This window comes from Apteryx rowi, unplaced genomic scaffold (genome assembly GCF_003343035.1).
Source record: "Apteryx rowi isolate R43461 unplaced genomic scaffold, aptRow1 scaffold_65, whole genome shotgun sequence".
In the NCBI taxonomy this organism is placed as follows: Eukaryota; Metazoa; Chordata; class Aves; order Apterygiformes; family Apterygidae; genus Apteryx; species Apteryx rowi.
The window spans coordinates 1,557,504-1,569,739 of record NW_020450927.1 but is presented as its reverse complement, the minus strand read 5'-3'; the positions used below and the strand labels follow the sequence as shown (position 1 = coordinate 1,569,739).

The 12,236-nt window shown below is 44.1% G+C and overlaps 1 protein-coding gene across 1 annotated transcript in view; it reads right to left on the bottom strand.

Moving 5' to 3' along the window:
* The window catches only part of AXDND1 (axonemal dynein light chain domain containing 1), a 19,332-nt gene extending 7,316 nt beyond the window's left edge, over nt 1-12,016 (bottom strand). Inside the window, 16 exon segments of the mRNA XM_026084747.1 lie at nt 51-264; nt 2,255-2,489; nt 2,951-3,014; nt 3,859-4,025; nt 4,599-4,700; nt 5,316-5,436; nt 6,170-6,274; nt 6,712-6,852; nt 7,407-7,528; nt 8,241-8,349; nt 8,472-8,528; nt 9,615-9,700; nt 10,084-10,210; nt 10,868-10,968; nt 11,324-11,502; nt 11,865-12,016. Of these exon segments, the coding sequence (XP_025940532.1) occupies nt 51-264; nt 2,255-2,489; nt 2,951-3,014; nt 3,859-4,025; nt 4,599-4,700; nt 5,316-5,436; nt 6,170-6,274; nt 6,712-6,852; nt 7,407-7,528; nt 8,241-8,349; nt 8,472-8,528; nt 9,615-9,700; nt 10,084-10,210; nt 10,868-10,968; nt 11,324-11,502; nt 11,865-11,961 (2,027 nt within the window). The 5' untranslated portion in view covers nt 11,962-12,016.
* Between the last annotated feature and the right edge of the window lie 220 nt (nt 12,017-12,236).

Below are 12,236 nucleotides of genomic sequence, written 5' to 3'. Positions count from 1 at the left end.
AGTTTACTGTGCAAGGCCAGCCCAGACACAATAAATCATCTTATCCTTACGGGAGATGTGGTTTCTTGTCGTTCTCGTCTTCACGCAACTGGCCAGAGCCTACAAAGCTCATCACTGTGTCCACCTGGGCCAACCATGCGGGAAGCAGGTGACGAAAGGCCTGCAGCTCAGATTGATGCATGCCACAACCTCGCTTCAGCTTTTGCACCCTAACTAACCAATCTTTCATACTTCTCACCAAGCCTGTCAAAAATTTAACTGTGCCTGGAGGGGAAGAAAATAGGAACCTTTAATTACATACTTTCAGCCAACAAAACCAAAGCTCAATTCAAAACACTATGTTAAGAGGGAGGAACAGCCTATGCAGGAACTGCCTAGRCTTATACTAAGAATGAACTGTTTAACAAGCACTGAATTTAAAGCAAGCTGAAACAAAATGGGCTTGATTCAAAGCCCTGACTTTCCTTCTTGCCTTGGCAGATTTGGCTCTCTGGTTGCATAAATGGATGTGACGGCTTAATATAAATCTCTTTAAAAAATGCTCTGCAGTTACAATGCAATTCTTCAAATACASTTAGCCTGAGGTGATATAGTACACAGATTTGCAAAATGCCTGGGGAAAGGCATAAATTACCTGCTCACCCATCTGGCATAYGCTGATGGATACCCTCTGTTTGTTGGTAAAGTACACTCGAAATGTAACAACAGTTGCTCTCGATATCCACACACAATGCTTAAACTTTCTTTAAATCCTGCTAAAGCCCTGGCCTCCRGGACATCTTGTGGCACAGGCATCATGTTATGTCCATAGAGGAGAGGGCAATTTCCATAATATTTTAATGAAGGTGATGCATGCCTCAGTTTCCCCACCGCACTGCTGCAGGGTCGAAGTGGTTAACCTCCGCTCTGGATCCGGAGACGTGCAACATGACGAAGCACGGCTGAGGAGTCCAGACTGGTAAGAAGGGGAAGAGGCTACCCTCTGCCTCTAATTTTCACAAGCTTTTATCATAGCTGAAACCTAAACAGAAGGGATACCTTGCCTTTCCTACTAAGAGGCAGTTAAATTACAACACAGCAATGAGTCCAAGCCGTTCAAAATATGCTACCCTGTATGGATCAAGAGAATACTTTCGCTGTGGTCCAGTTCCCAAAGTTCTTGTTAAAATAAGCTAAAATCCCTTTTTCTAGACTTCACTGACTGAGGTGATGTAGGATAAGATGCCTGCACTGTACTGCCTGGCCCTTTGATCACCACAAAATATCAAGATTTCTGACAATCTGCTGTTAACTTTTTGCTATACTGGTATCTGACCAGTCATGTCCCTGTTTCTTCTTTCTCCCATTTTCTAATGAGAGCTACTGGGACTGTACTTCCTTTGGCAGTCTCATATGATGGACAGACTTATCATTCCATCTCAGCTCCTTTAGTGAGCCTAAATACAATACCCAGCATAAGATAACACAGAAAAAAAGCACAGGATAGCTTTAAGTGGTAGAATAAGATGACAATTTGAGAAGCAGCTTAGCAAATATGAGTAGCAGTTCTAGACAACACATGTTCAGTTTAGCTTTAGTTTGCTAAAAGGAAATAAGATGATTAGAAAACAGAGAAAATGATTCTGAAATCAGAAATGTGTCAAGGCCTTTCAAAGGCAAAGGTTGAGAAGGTTAGTTGCAAATTACCCAATAAATGTTTGTTATCTTATACAGAACAAGATAACTTTATATCAGCTATGAAAACATTTGTTTATTTATGTATTATCAGGATAATTCAGTATCTAGATTAAGATAACTCTGTATTAGTGATATGGTAATAAAAGAAGTATTCTGCTCTAAGACAGTGTTTTCTGGTTAATGATCTACAAAGCAACATTTTAGTTTCAAATCTAAACCTCTATTCTTTCCTTTTACATTTCTTTTCTTTTCCACACATTAACCACATAATCACAGGCTGCACAAATTCCTTCTGAATGTGACACACAACTTCCCCACATTGCATCTGTATTGCATTGCTTTTTGATTGCACTGTACAGCATTTCAAATTTCAAATATGCTTTTTATGTGCGATTGAGAGTCAAATTTCTTCAGAGTAGAACCCTTGAACTCTCTTCATTCCCAGCACATATCTGAGGGTCACACTTTGGCTTTAAGGAAAAAGTCAAAACAGATTACATCAACTGGTTCTTTATTAYGCAGTACTTTCCTGGCATACCTGAGGAAAGACTGAACTGCAAAACCAGTCATTTCTTACCATTATCCCCACTTATCCTTATTTGATATTGTCGGCAGAGTTCACATGCTCTTTGCTTTATTTCTGCCATGGCGGCATGCTCTGGAGGCAACGCTCCATTGAAGTCCYGGTGTCGATTCAGCACCTTGTGTCCTCGCTCTGTCCAGTGTTCCTGTAGACTGGAAACGTTCTGCAGACTTTCCATTTTTGTTAGGTACGCCTCCCCTTCATACTGCTGCAGGTTTTCACTTAGCACCTGAAAGAAAAGCAGCAAGCTTGCCATGCCCCCAAAAGTTGGGCCACCTCTTAGCTGCAACAGAGAGGCAGTGGAAACAGGTAAGAAGTACAAGGATCCATGAGCACAAAGATGTCACAGTCCAAGCAAATAGCACAATAAATTGGAAACTTACTCCACGAGGGTGACAATTCTGTCTGAGTGCTTCTACGGATTAATATCATTTATCAGTCACCAGAGCTGTCAGTCAGATGGTGCTCAGGTGGATGACTAAGCTTAATGCTTCAGCTGAGCTATGGTATCAGTTCATTATAACTTTGCATGTGTAGACTCTTAGCTTAAGCTTCAGAACAAAAAATTTAAGCTGATATGTTTTCCCTCACATTTGTGAGGGGCACAGATACTCACTGCGGCTCAGCTGACAAGTGGTAATTTGCTGAGCAGATATCATTCAATAATATGGCCAACCCCCAAAATCTTACATTTTCCAAGTTCTTGATATCTTGTAGCATTTCATCCAATAGCTCTTCCTTCATTGGAGAGGAACTAAAGCAAAGAGATAAGAAAGGGATGAGAGATGAAAGAGAATCCTTCAGTAGCTGATGTAAAGCCAAAAGTGAAGATATACTCTATGCATACCAAGTTTGAGATATAAATAGTAACTTGAAACAGAAGTAGAAAACAGGAGGCTCTACCCAGATTTTTGTTCTCACTCAACATCACAAAATCACTGGCTGTCAGTTAAGAAAATATGTTACTTTCAGCAGAGAAGAAAATCTAATTCAAGCAAATGCTGAAAATTGAACCTTTATTAAGTCCATGAATGAAATATCAAACAACATGTTTGCAGTTATATTTTACTGTATTTAACATATGGCAATGTACGAACAAAAAGTCTGCAAAAATATAATTATGTTAACATACAAAGAGACCTTGGGTTTGAAGTTTCAAGACTCTTAGAACACTATGGACAAAATGAGACACTATTAGAAGCATTAACACATGTGCATTCAGGTTAAAATTAACCAAACTAAATAGAAAAATTCTGTCATGACAATCATAGGAAAAAGAATACTCAGAAAGGAAACTCTGGTTCACAGAGGGTAAAATCCTTTCTTCACCGGAGTCAGCAGCAACCTCCCCACCAAATTCARCCATGATCTTCCAGCATCATTTTGGAGGTACCAATATCTTTAGGGACCTGATTATCAAAATGTGTCAAACAAAAGTAGAGCAGTGAGGGACATGCAAATTGTGGACCACACCAAATCACCCTGCCCCTTACAGTCAAAGTCAGGGCAGCCTTTGCACTGGGCTGGTGAGACCTGCTGCCACAAAGCAAAAGTGGAGGGAACTAGCTGCTGCCACCCAGCCCTTCTGCGCCACTCACAAGATATYGTCCTGGAAGTACTGAAGCCACCTGGTGAGGCCTCGGCGGACAAGGTGCAGTTTTTCCTTGCTGGACTCCTCACAGCAGTCTATTTCTGCCCCGATGCAACCCAGCATTTGTCTGAACTGCTCGGTCTCCTCCTGCAGATCAGCAAGGTCTCTTGTGTCCTGCAGGCACCAGGTAGGAGAGTGGGAAAAGGAAATGTTGTCATGATCAGTTTGATACGAGTTGAAGGAATTCTCCCTTTGCCCAAGCTATTTTGAGACATACATATGTGGGAGATCTGGAAGTTGGGAAATTTCTGTAACTCCACAGCACAGCGCAGCCCTCACAAACCCCTGGGCATGACTCGAGGGTGCCTGACCCTCCCAGGGCAAGCCAGAACCAGGTGCCTGACTTCTTGCTGCCCGTATGCTATGTGGAGACCGCACAGCCCCGCACCTTGGGGCCAAAATTACACTAGTATTGATCTGTTTTGGTTTTATGGATATGGAACAGAGAAGGTCGAAAAGGGGAAATAAAGGAATAAAAGCATCAGGAAGAATGTAGGGCATGGAGGAAAGAAGCAGGAAGAAAGAGAAAACTGATTCAAATCTTAATGCGCATTTGAAACTAGACCAAGATTTGAAAGCTCAAATCACAGCCAGAGTACTGAACACTTCACTGAGATCCAGGGAGTTRCATAAACCTTCACACATGCAAACACTTGGAGCAGTTACCCATCGCAGATAGGTTCCTACCTGTGATGCCAAGAGGACTACGAAATGTTTGAGAACTTTGGTCAGTGTCTTTTCACTAACATAGAGCCTGAGAGCCAGTATGAGCTGGTTTCTATCTATCACCTGAAAGAAACATTTATTATTTGTACTGTACTCTTYGGAAAGGAGGGGCATTGCAGGATGATACCACCCCGATAGTAACATGGGAGCTTTATTACCGAAGAAATGGAACTCAAGCAGCTGAGTCCCCTTTCCTTGCAAATATACTTATCTCCCAGGAAGCCCCAAAAGTTCTGGTATTGGATTTTCAACTTGAAGAGGATAAAGTAAAAGATCACAAACAAGGGACACACACAAACAAGGAAGCACAGTGTTAACTCAGAACGATATTTTGTGAGGAAGTCCAAGGAATCTGGCTAGGATATTCTAAATTATAAGGAAATCAGGAAACTTTTTAGCCAAATCATTTCTGAACAGAAACACTAATTTCACAGAAGTTCTTCCCRCACAGGTCCTAGAGATCTGTGCCAAAAATGCTGTGTGAATCAACTGATTTCCATGCAAAAACATGTGAAATACAACAGACTTCAGAAAATGACGTCAGAGCAGGTATGAGATATGCTAGTGCCCAATAGCACTAAATAAAAACGTGCTTTAGGATGAAACCGTCCCTTGGAAGAAGGCTGCTAGTTATGACAGTTTATGTCTTGCAGTGTATGCCTGATCTCCTGCACCTACCTTCAGCGCCAGGTCATATGCAGCTGAGCTCCAAATGTCTCTCTCTTGGCTTAGCAGGAGAATCTGCTCTTCCAGCCTGGTTCTCTGTAGCTCATATAACTCGCGATACTCTTCCACAAGGCTACAAGAAGAGAAAGACAACRAAATATGTGCACACCCCTTTCTTAATGGGGTTTACTGTCTTTCTCCCAATTCCCAAAGCATTTCTTAGACACTTCCTCTCCCTCCTTCCTTCCTCAGCCACCTCCCACACCAGCCTGTGAATTCAGGGTTCTTTTTCCCTGAACCCCTACAACACCTTTCTGTTGATATTCCCACCGTGAATTTCCAACTGGCATGGATACAAATCTCTGCTGGGCTTAGACTAGCTGCTTTCTTCATGACACAAGAGTTGTGTAAGTCACCAGTGCCTCAGCACTCAGCAGAGCTCTGATACCAACCACCTAAATCCTCCATTTCTGAAATATGATGTGAAGGTGTCCACAGGCCCCTGAAAGTTGAGACCAGCAGGTGCTACCAGACTGTGAAGCTACCTGCTGCAAACATGAAGGAATGGGAATACCAACACCTGAGCAACAAATGCAACTTCTGTGGCTTAAAAATATAAACGTTTTGTTGAACACCCCTTTGAGGAATTTAGGATAAATTAATAAAATAACTAAATAGCAAGTTATAATATAAATAGAAAATAAAATAACTAAATAGCAAAACTAATAAATAGCAGAATAACTGCATTTGTCAAACAGCCAAGCTGCCTTCCCCAGAAGGCAATCAGTCCTTGTATCTCCTTCCGGACAATCCCAAGAGAATGATACCAGCATACTTCAGCAACCTCAACTTTGAGAGCAACTTACTTTGCATTCATCTCAGCCTCCTGCACAGCTGCAGTGAGCTCCTGTTGAGCTTGTTCTGCTTCTCTGGTCACCTTGTGGTCATGTTCTCGTAGCTCATACAGCTCTCTGAAACAGCAGGGAACAGTCCGAATGCAACTTAGCACGACCTAAAGAGCTCTCCTCTGGCAAACACAGGCTGGTGTGCCCTACACTCTCATGCAAGGTTCCCTTCCTCAAACACAATCATCTCCCTGTAAGGGTGAAAGGCATCTTTAAGACCTCCTCTTGCTCTGCATGGACATTGCTCCAGCAAATCCTTTCTGCAAAAGGTGCTAAGACAAGGAGGTGACCTTGCTGTTACTCTGTGCTCCTCTGATGCACAGCCTGCAGTGAAAGGGTACRGTACAAAGCGTGAGGAGGCTCTAGTATGGTCCCTGTAGCTCTGGTTCAAATCATAAAACTAATTTCCTGTTCCTAAGGGAGGCATACTAGAAAACTGAACAAATCAATGTGCTAAGCCTACTGCATTGAGATAATTTCTTAGGATCAGGCAGGATTCAGACCCGGTCAGCTGTGCAACAGATTCCTTGAAATAGAATAACTCCTCTGTAATATGTCTGTCAAGCAAGCGCTGGGCCATCATTTCTCTGTAGAGGGTCTTCATCTGTTGAGGAATCCGCTCCAGCAGACTCACATACCTCTGCCTATAATAAGAATGTAAAAAGGGAAGTTACCTTAGCTCCCTGAGAACGCAGCTCTCTTACCCCATCTGAAGATCCCTTCCTTTCGCTGTGTAAAGCTATCTAGAAGACAATCTACTGACCTTTTGGACTTGGGATTTTAACCACTCTGGAACAATTTAGTTGCTACAAATAATGGTAGTCTGAGTGTGCACAGTGGAGAAGAGCACRGGAACCCTGGCTGTGAGGGAAGCCTCAGCTATTCGACATGTGAAAACTTCCCTTCGGTGTCACACCCATACAGCACCCATGCTGGTGCAGCCATCAAGCTTGCTGACAGTGCCACTGCAGTGGGGCTCAAGCTCCAGGTTAGGCAACGGAGRGCCTTTAGCACTGGTCGTTAACTGTGCAGGAAAATCCTATTTCACTTATGGCATCAGATCCCATGGCAACTACACTATGACGGGGTAGCATTGCTGGGCAAAGACATTAAGAATGATCTGCAAGTGCTAATGCGACTGCTGAGAGGATACTGCCATAAATCAAGAGGGGGATTAGGGTACTTGGCTAAGTATGACCTGAGCTTGGAAAGCAGCTGTCCTCTCTCTACGCAGTCCACGCTGACCTGCCGAATCAGCTCATGGAAAACTATGTTGTAAATGTTCTGCTCTGCCTTCATCAGCTCCAGCACATTGTGCAGCTGGCAAAACAAGTGAGAAAAGTCACAGCCTTGCAGAGCCTGGCAAGCTTACTCCTTTAACAACCGACACTACCAAAGACTTCTCTTACTTCTGAAACAGGTTTCTCTTTGAGGACAAAACATTACTAGACAGAAAGGGGAAGGGGGAAAAGCCATCCTACATGCATTTACTGGTTCATTTTTAAAAGCGCTATGCAYTAACTACTCTCCTGTCAGAGTCTACAGAAGCTTTTCCGCTAATTCCAGCTGGAGTTCCTACTGAGGCAAGGCTCAGCTTTTTTCAAAAAACCCACCCCATCTATTTAAGTCTTCCTCCTTACTGTGCAAGAACAGCAGCAAACAAGCCCCATTTGCTGGCATCTGCTTTTAGGCCTCTGCAGGGCTCTAAAAAAGCCCAGCCCATAACATGGCAGCCTGTCTTGCAACGAGGAGATACAGCAGCCGCTACCTTCACTCCTTCGCAGCAATGCTGCACACATCCCTTCCTGGAGTTTGTGCCAGGAAAGCAACCCCTGCACCAGCAAGCTAAATGTTTGTCATGGTCAGACCAAGGTGAAACAGCAGCTCAGGAGTGGAACCCCACAGTTAGGACAGGGCCTCCAGGCAGCTGGCTTGGGTAGAAACTAACTGCTGGGAGACACTTTAAACACAGCAGGAATGAACACTGGGGAAAATGAGATTTCATTTTTCTGGGTACTAGGGAGTTATCCACCTGCGAAGGTCCTGTTATTCCAATTAGCTTGTTGTCTACTCCAGCTTTTTCCAGCATGCTGTCCATGGCCTCCATCAGCTGGACAACCTCTAACCTCCCCGAAGGCTTCCTGAGAGACCCAGATGACAGAGATGCATCATTATTCTCTATAAAACGTTGTGATATTTTACCAGGAAATTAAATTAACACAGTTTTTTTCTGATAGCAGCTTCACACAAGGGTGGCACTTACATGGATGGGAATAGTCGTAGTTTCTTTTCACTGTCTTCAAGCAGAGTGGTATATTTACTGAAACAAAGACAAGTGTTAAAACTTGATTACAATGCAACCCCTCCAGTGCTAGTTGAGAGAGCCTGCTCTCTGCTGTGATCTCTGTCCTGCATATGCACAAGGCTAAGCGGGGTGGGAGAGGCAGAGAAGGGCCAACAGGGCGGATCTTCAGAGGGAATCTTGTAGAAACATCCTCCCCTTAAGACCTCTCCCTTCTCTGTCATACTTGGCTAAAACTGACCATTGGGTTTAGAAGTTATTGGTGGCACCAACATCCACATCATACCCACCAAGACACTGATGACAAGAGTCACATTTCATAGAAAACCATCATCATAATAAGATAGTGTTCTGCTACATCATGTTACCAAGCCAATTCTGAGGATTTTGCTCATATTCTTAATATTTCACTTTTCAAGGATTGAAAAAGAATCTTCAAACTTAGTGAATTGTCCAGAGACATCATAGGAAGTGCTCTGTAAGCTTTTTTGGGCAAGGCCTGGTAAATGCAATTCAAAATTCAGGGCCTGAAAAACTAAAAAACAAAAAACAAAAACTAAAAAAATCCCAGAGTGGTTAGATTCAAGACATTAGTGGGTATGTACAAGCTCCAATAAGAATAGAAATGTTGAGCATTGGCCCAGCTTTACTGCAGAAAACAATTATAAAAGGGAGGTAGAAATATAGAGAGACCAGCCAAAATCATAAAAAACAAACCCCCCCCCCCCCGCAACGCGCAACAATGGCAACTTCCAAAAATTGCCTTAAGGGATCAAACCAAATTCCAGCTTCTGCATTCAGGTCCAACCACAGAAAAACCCTTCAGAAATAGTAGGAGCATACAGGGAGTTGTGATCTCTTTTCACCACCCCGAAGCAGTCAAGGCAAGGAAAAGGAGGTTCACATTGCTCTGCACAGCTGACTTTAGCCTGGTCACCAGTGTTGGATTTGCACAACCACCCTTTTTATAACCTTGTCTCCACTCCTGCAAGAAGTGTTTCTGGCTGCTGTTCTCGGCCTCTCATCATTTTATCCCCCTGCTCCAAGCTGCTGTGGAGGCCGTACAGCTCAAGGACAAATCCTTGTAAATCAGAAAACACTCACTCATCAAAATATTTCAAGGGTAAAACTCCCCTGTTCTTCACAATGTGAAACTCCTCTGGCACCAGACTCTCTGCTAGGCTTGCTGGCTAGGGATAGAAAAGAGAGAGCAGAGCATGAAACACATTGGTATAAGTGATGTGCACAAACTCCYAGCTCCTCCCAAAGAGGATGTTGTTTTGGCAACCCAGAAAGCAGAAGTCATGCAGCAGCTTTTCATGCCGCTTTTGTATTTCTTACTCTGTTCATTGAGAACCTACCAGAAATAACCTAAATCTGAAAACAGGTTGAAATAGCTAACGATGAACTGTGCTAAGGGGCTGTGAGCTTCAAGAAGAACCAATGAGTCTTACCCTAAAAGCTGTTGGATTAGCAGCCAAATGTGGCTGCAATCCAGGGCATCATCAGGAGAGGGCTACGAAGACTTCCCATCTCCCTATACACAGAAAAATATCAGAACAACAGCACTCACAGCAAGTCCTGAGGTGGCACCACCGCTCCGTCTTTGCTCCTGACCACTCTTGGAAAAAGAGCTCCTGGAAGTCCCTGGTTTTGTATCTTCTGGGCCAGCCACAATGTCACACAGGTAAGACACATCCCTGAAACAGAGGGAAGAGCTTGTTGGCTGAGCCAGCCCGCGGGCAGCCCCCTGCTCGCTCACTGCCCGCCAAAACCATGTGCAAGATGGCTCTGCCCAGTCCAAGGCCGGGCTCACAGCCAGAACGCCCTCGTCAGGGCCAAAAAAGACTGGCGAGGTCATGTTTTTAGGCAGATTAGTCCCACATTGTCTATCCCTGGCCAAAGATTATTTTTCATGTCCATTGCCAGCATCCTATCAGATACATATCTAATATCTGTTAAAGACAGTATAACATCAAAACATTTTTGCTTCCTAATGTTGTTAAGCAACGCTTATTTACAAAGGACTGTAAAGCTATTCCCTATTCTGTTAAAGACAGAAGACCTTCTTCTCTTAATCCTGGATCACGCAGGATATCACTGCAAGTCCTGGCTCTTATGGAAGCATGGTGCCACAACAAGTGCAGTTAGCAAGACTTTTTATTTACTATTCCTGAAAGAAACATCTTCCCCTCCAGCCTCTCCAGCCCAAACTCTGCTGGGGCAGCGGTTCTGTTTGTCCATCTGCATTAGGCAGCACAGTCATCTGATGTGAAAAAAGAGCAATAGAGCGGTACCTCCACATTCCCAGCTCTGTCTTTCCATTGCCCTCATCCCTTGACCCCTTCCTCGCTCACCTTCCAGCTCCTGTCAGGCTGACGGGGTGGTCCGTAAGGTGCCTGAACTTGTTGCGGCGATTCGGGTAATGCCAGAGCCCATCAGGGGTTTGCAGGCAGCCCTGCGGACAAAGCACATGGGGCCATCACTTCCCAGCGAGACACATGCCGAGCAAGGGGAGAGGTCAGAGTGGCTTATCTAAATGCAACGGCTCCCATCTCAGCACTAAAGATACTAATACAGACAGAACGGGCTCTCTAAAGAGTTTGCATCAACACAAGCGTGCCAGCGCATTTCCCTTTTTGCAGTCRTTAGAAAACAGCACTTAGGATCTGCAGCAAACGGTACGATGAGAAAAGCGATGTGACAAGATAAGTTTATCCTGCCGAGTTGGCAAACTTTCATTTTGCCCACAGAGACTATGCTCCCCTAACAAGGAGGGATTTCTGGGCAGAAAAAGGCAGTAACAGACTCACCTTGAAGCCCACTGCATTTCTGGTTGTTTGCAGGGATCGCAGGTGCTCTGGGCTAGAGAGAGAACCGGCAGCAGAGGTCAGGCTTCGGAAAATCTCTTCTGGGACAAAACTATACTCCAGGGAGGAGACAGGCCTGATATGGTCGAGCATCCTTGACGTACCCCTTAGCTCAGGGAACGCTAGAAAACAGCATATTAAAGCCTATTTGGTAGATGCACACTTACTCAGCTGGAGAAAGAGAAAACACAAACAATCATAAAATACAGGGCTGGGAAGAGCCCTGAGAGGACACCTACTCCATTCGCACCCAAAGCGGGAGCAACTCTATCCAAAACAAGCAGCTAATCCCATTTTTAGCTGTCGTTATACCTTCAGTAAAGCCTAGAACAAGAGTTGTATTCAAACCACGGGAGATGAGAAGCACAGATCGCGCAACTTTGCCAAGTTATTGGATACACAAATACTAAGTGGTGCTGTAAAACAACAGGATCCCCCAATAAGCCAGACATCCAGCCCCACCAGCCCTCAAAGCAAGCCCTACCTGAGTGGTCCTTGCTGCCAGACACTGCACATAAGGCACCTCTCATTTTCCTTCCATCCGCTTTTGATCCAGGAACTGACGCTCCAATGATAGACATGGCAAAAGGTTATTATTATCTTTTAAACACTTAAAGAAGGAAATTTTCAGTAATGAATGATCTGAAAATAGAATTAAGCTTGCGTTTGTACATTGTAAGTTTACCTGCTTTTTGTTATTATTTATTGGGGGGGGGAAAAAAAACCAACCCACAAACAACTCTGTGCCTCATGTTAGATGCATGAAACTGGCAGAGAGCAGCTGATGTTTTGGTTCCTGGGAGGCAATTAAATGTCTCTACCAAGGGAGACACCGAGAATGTGCCTCACCCTTCAT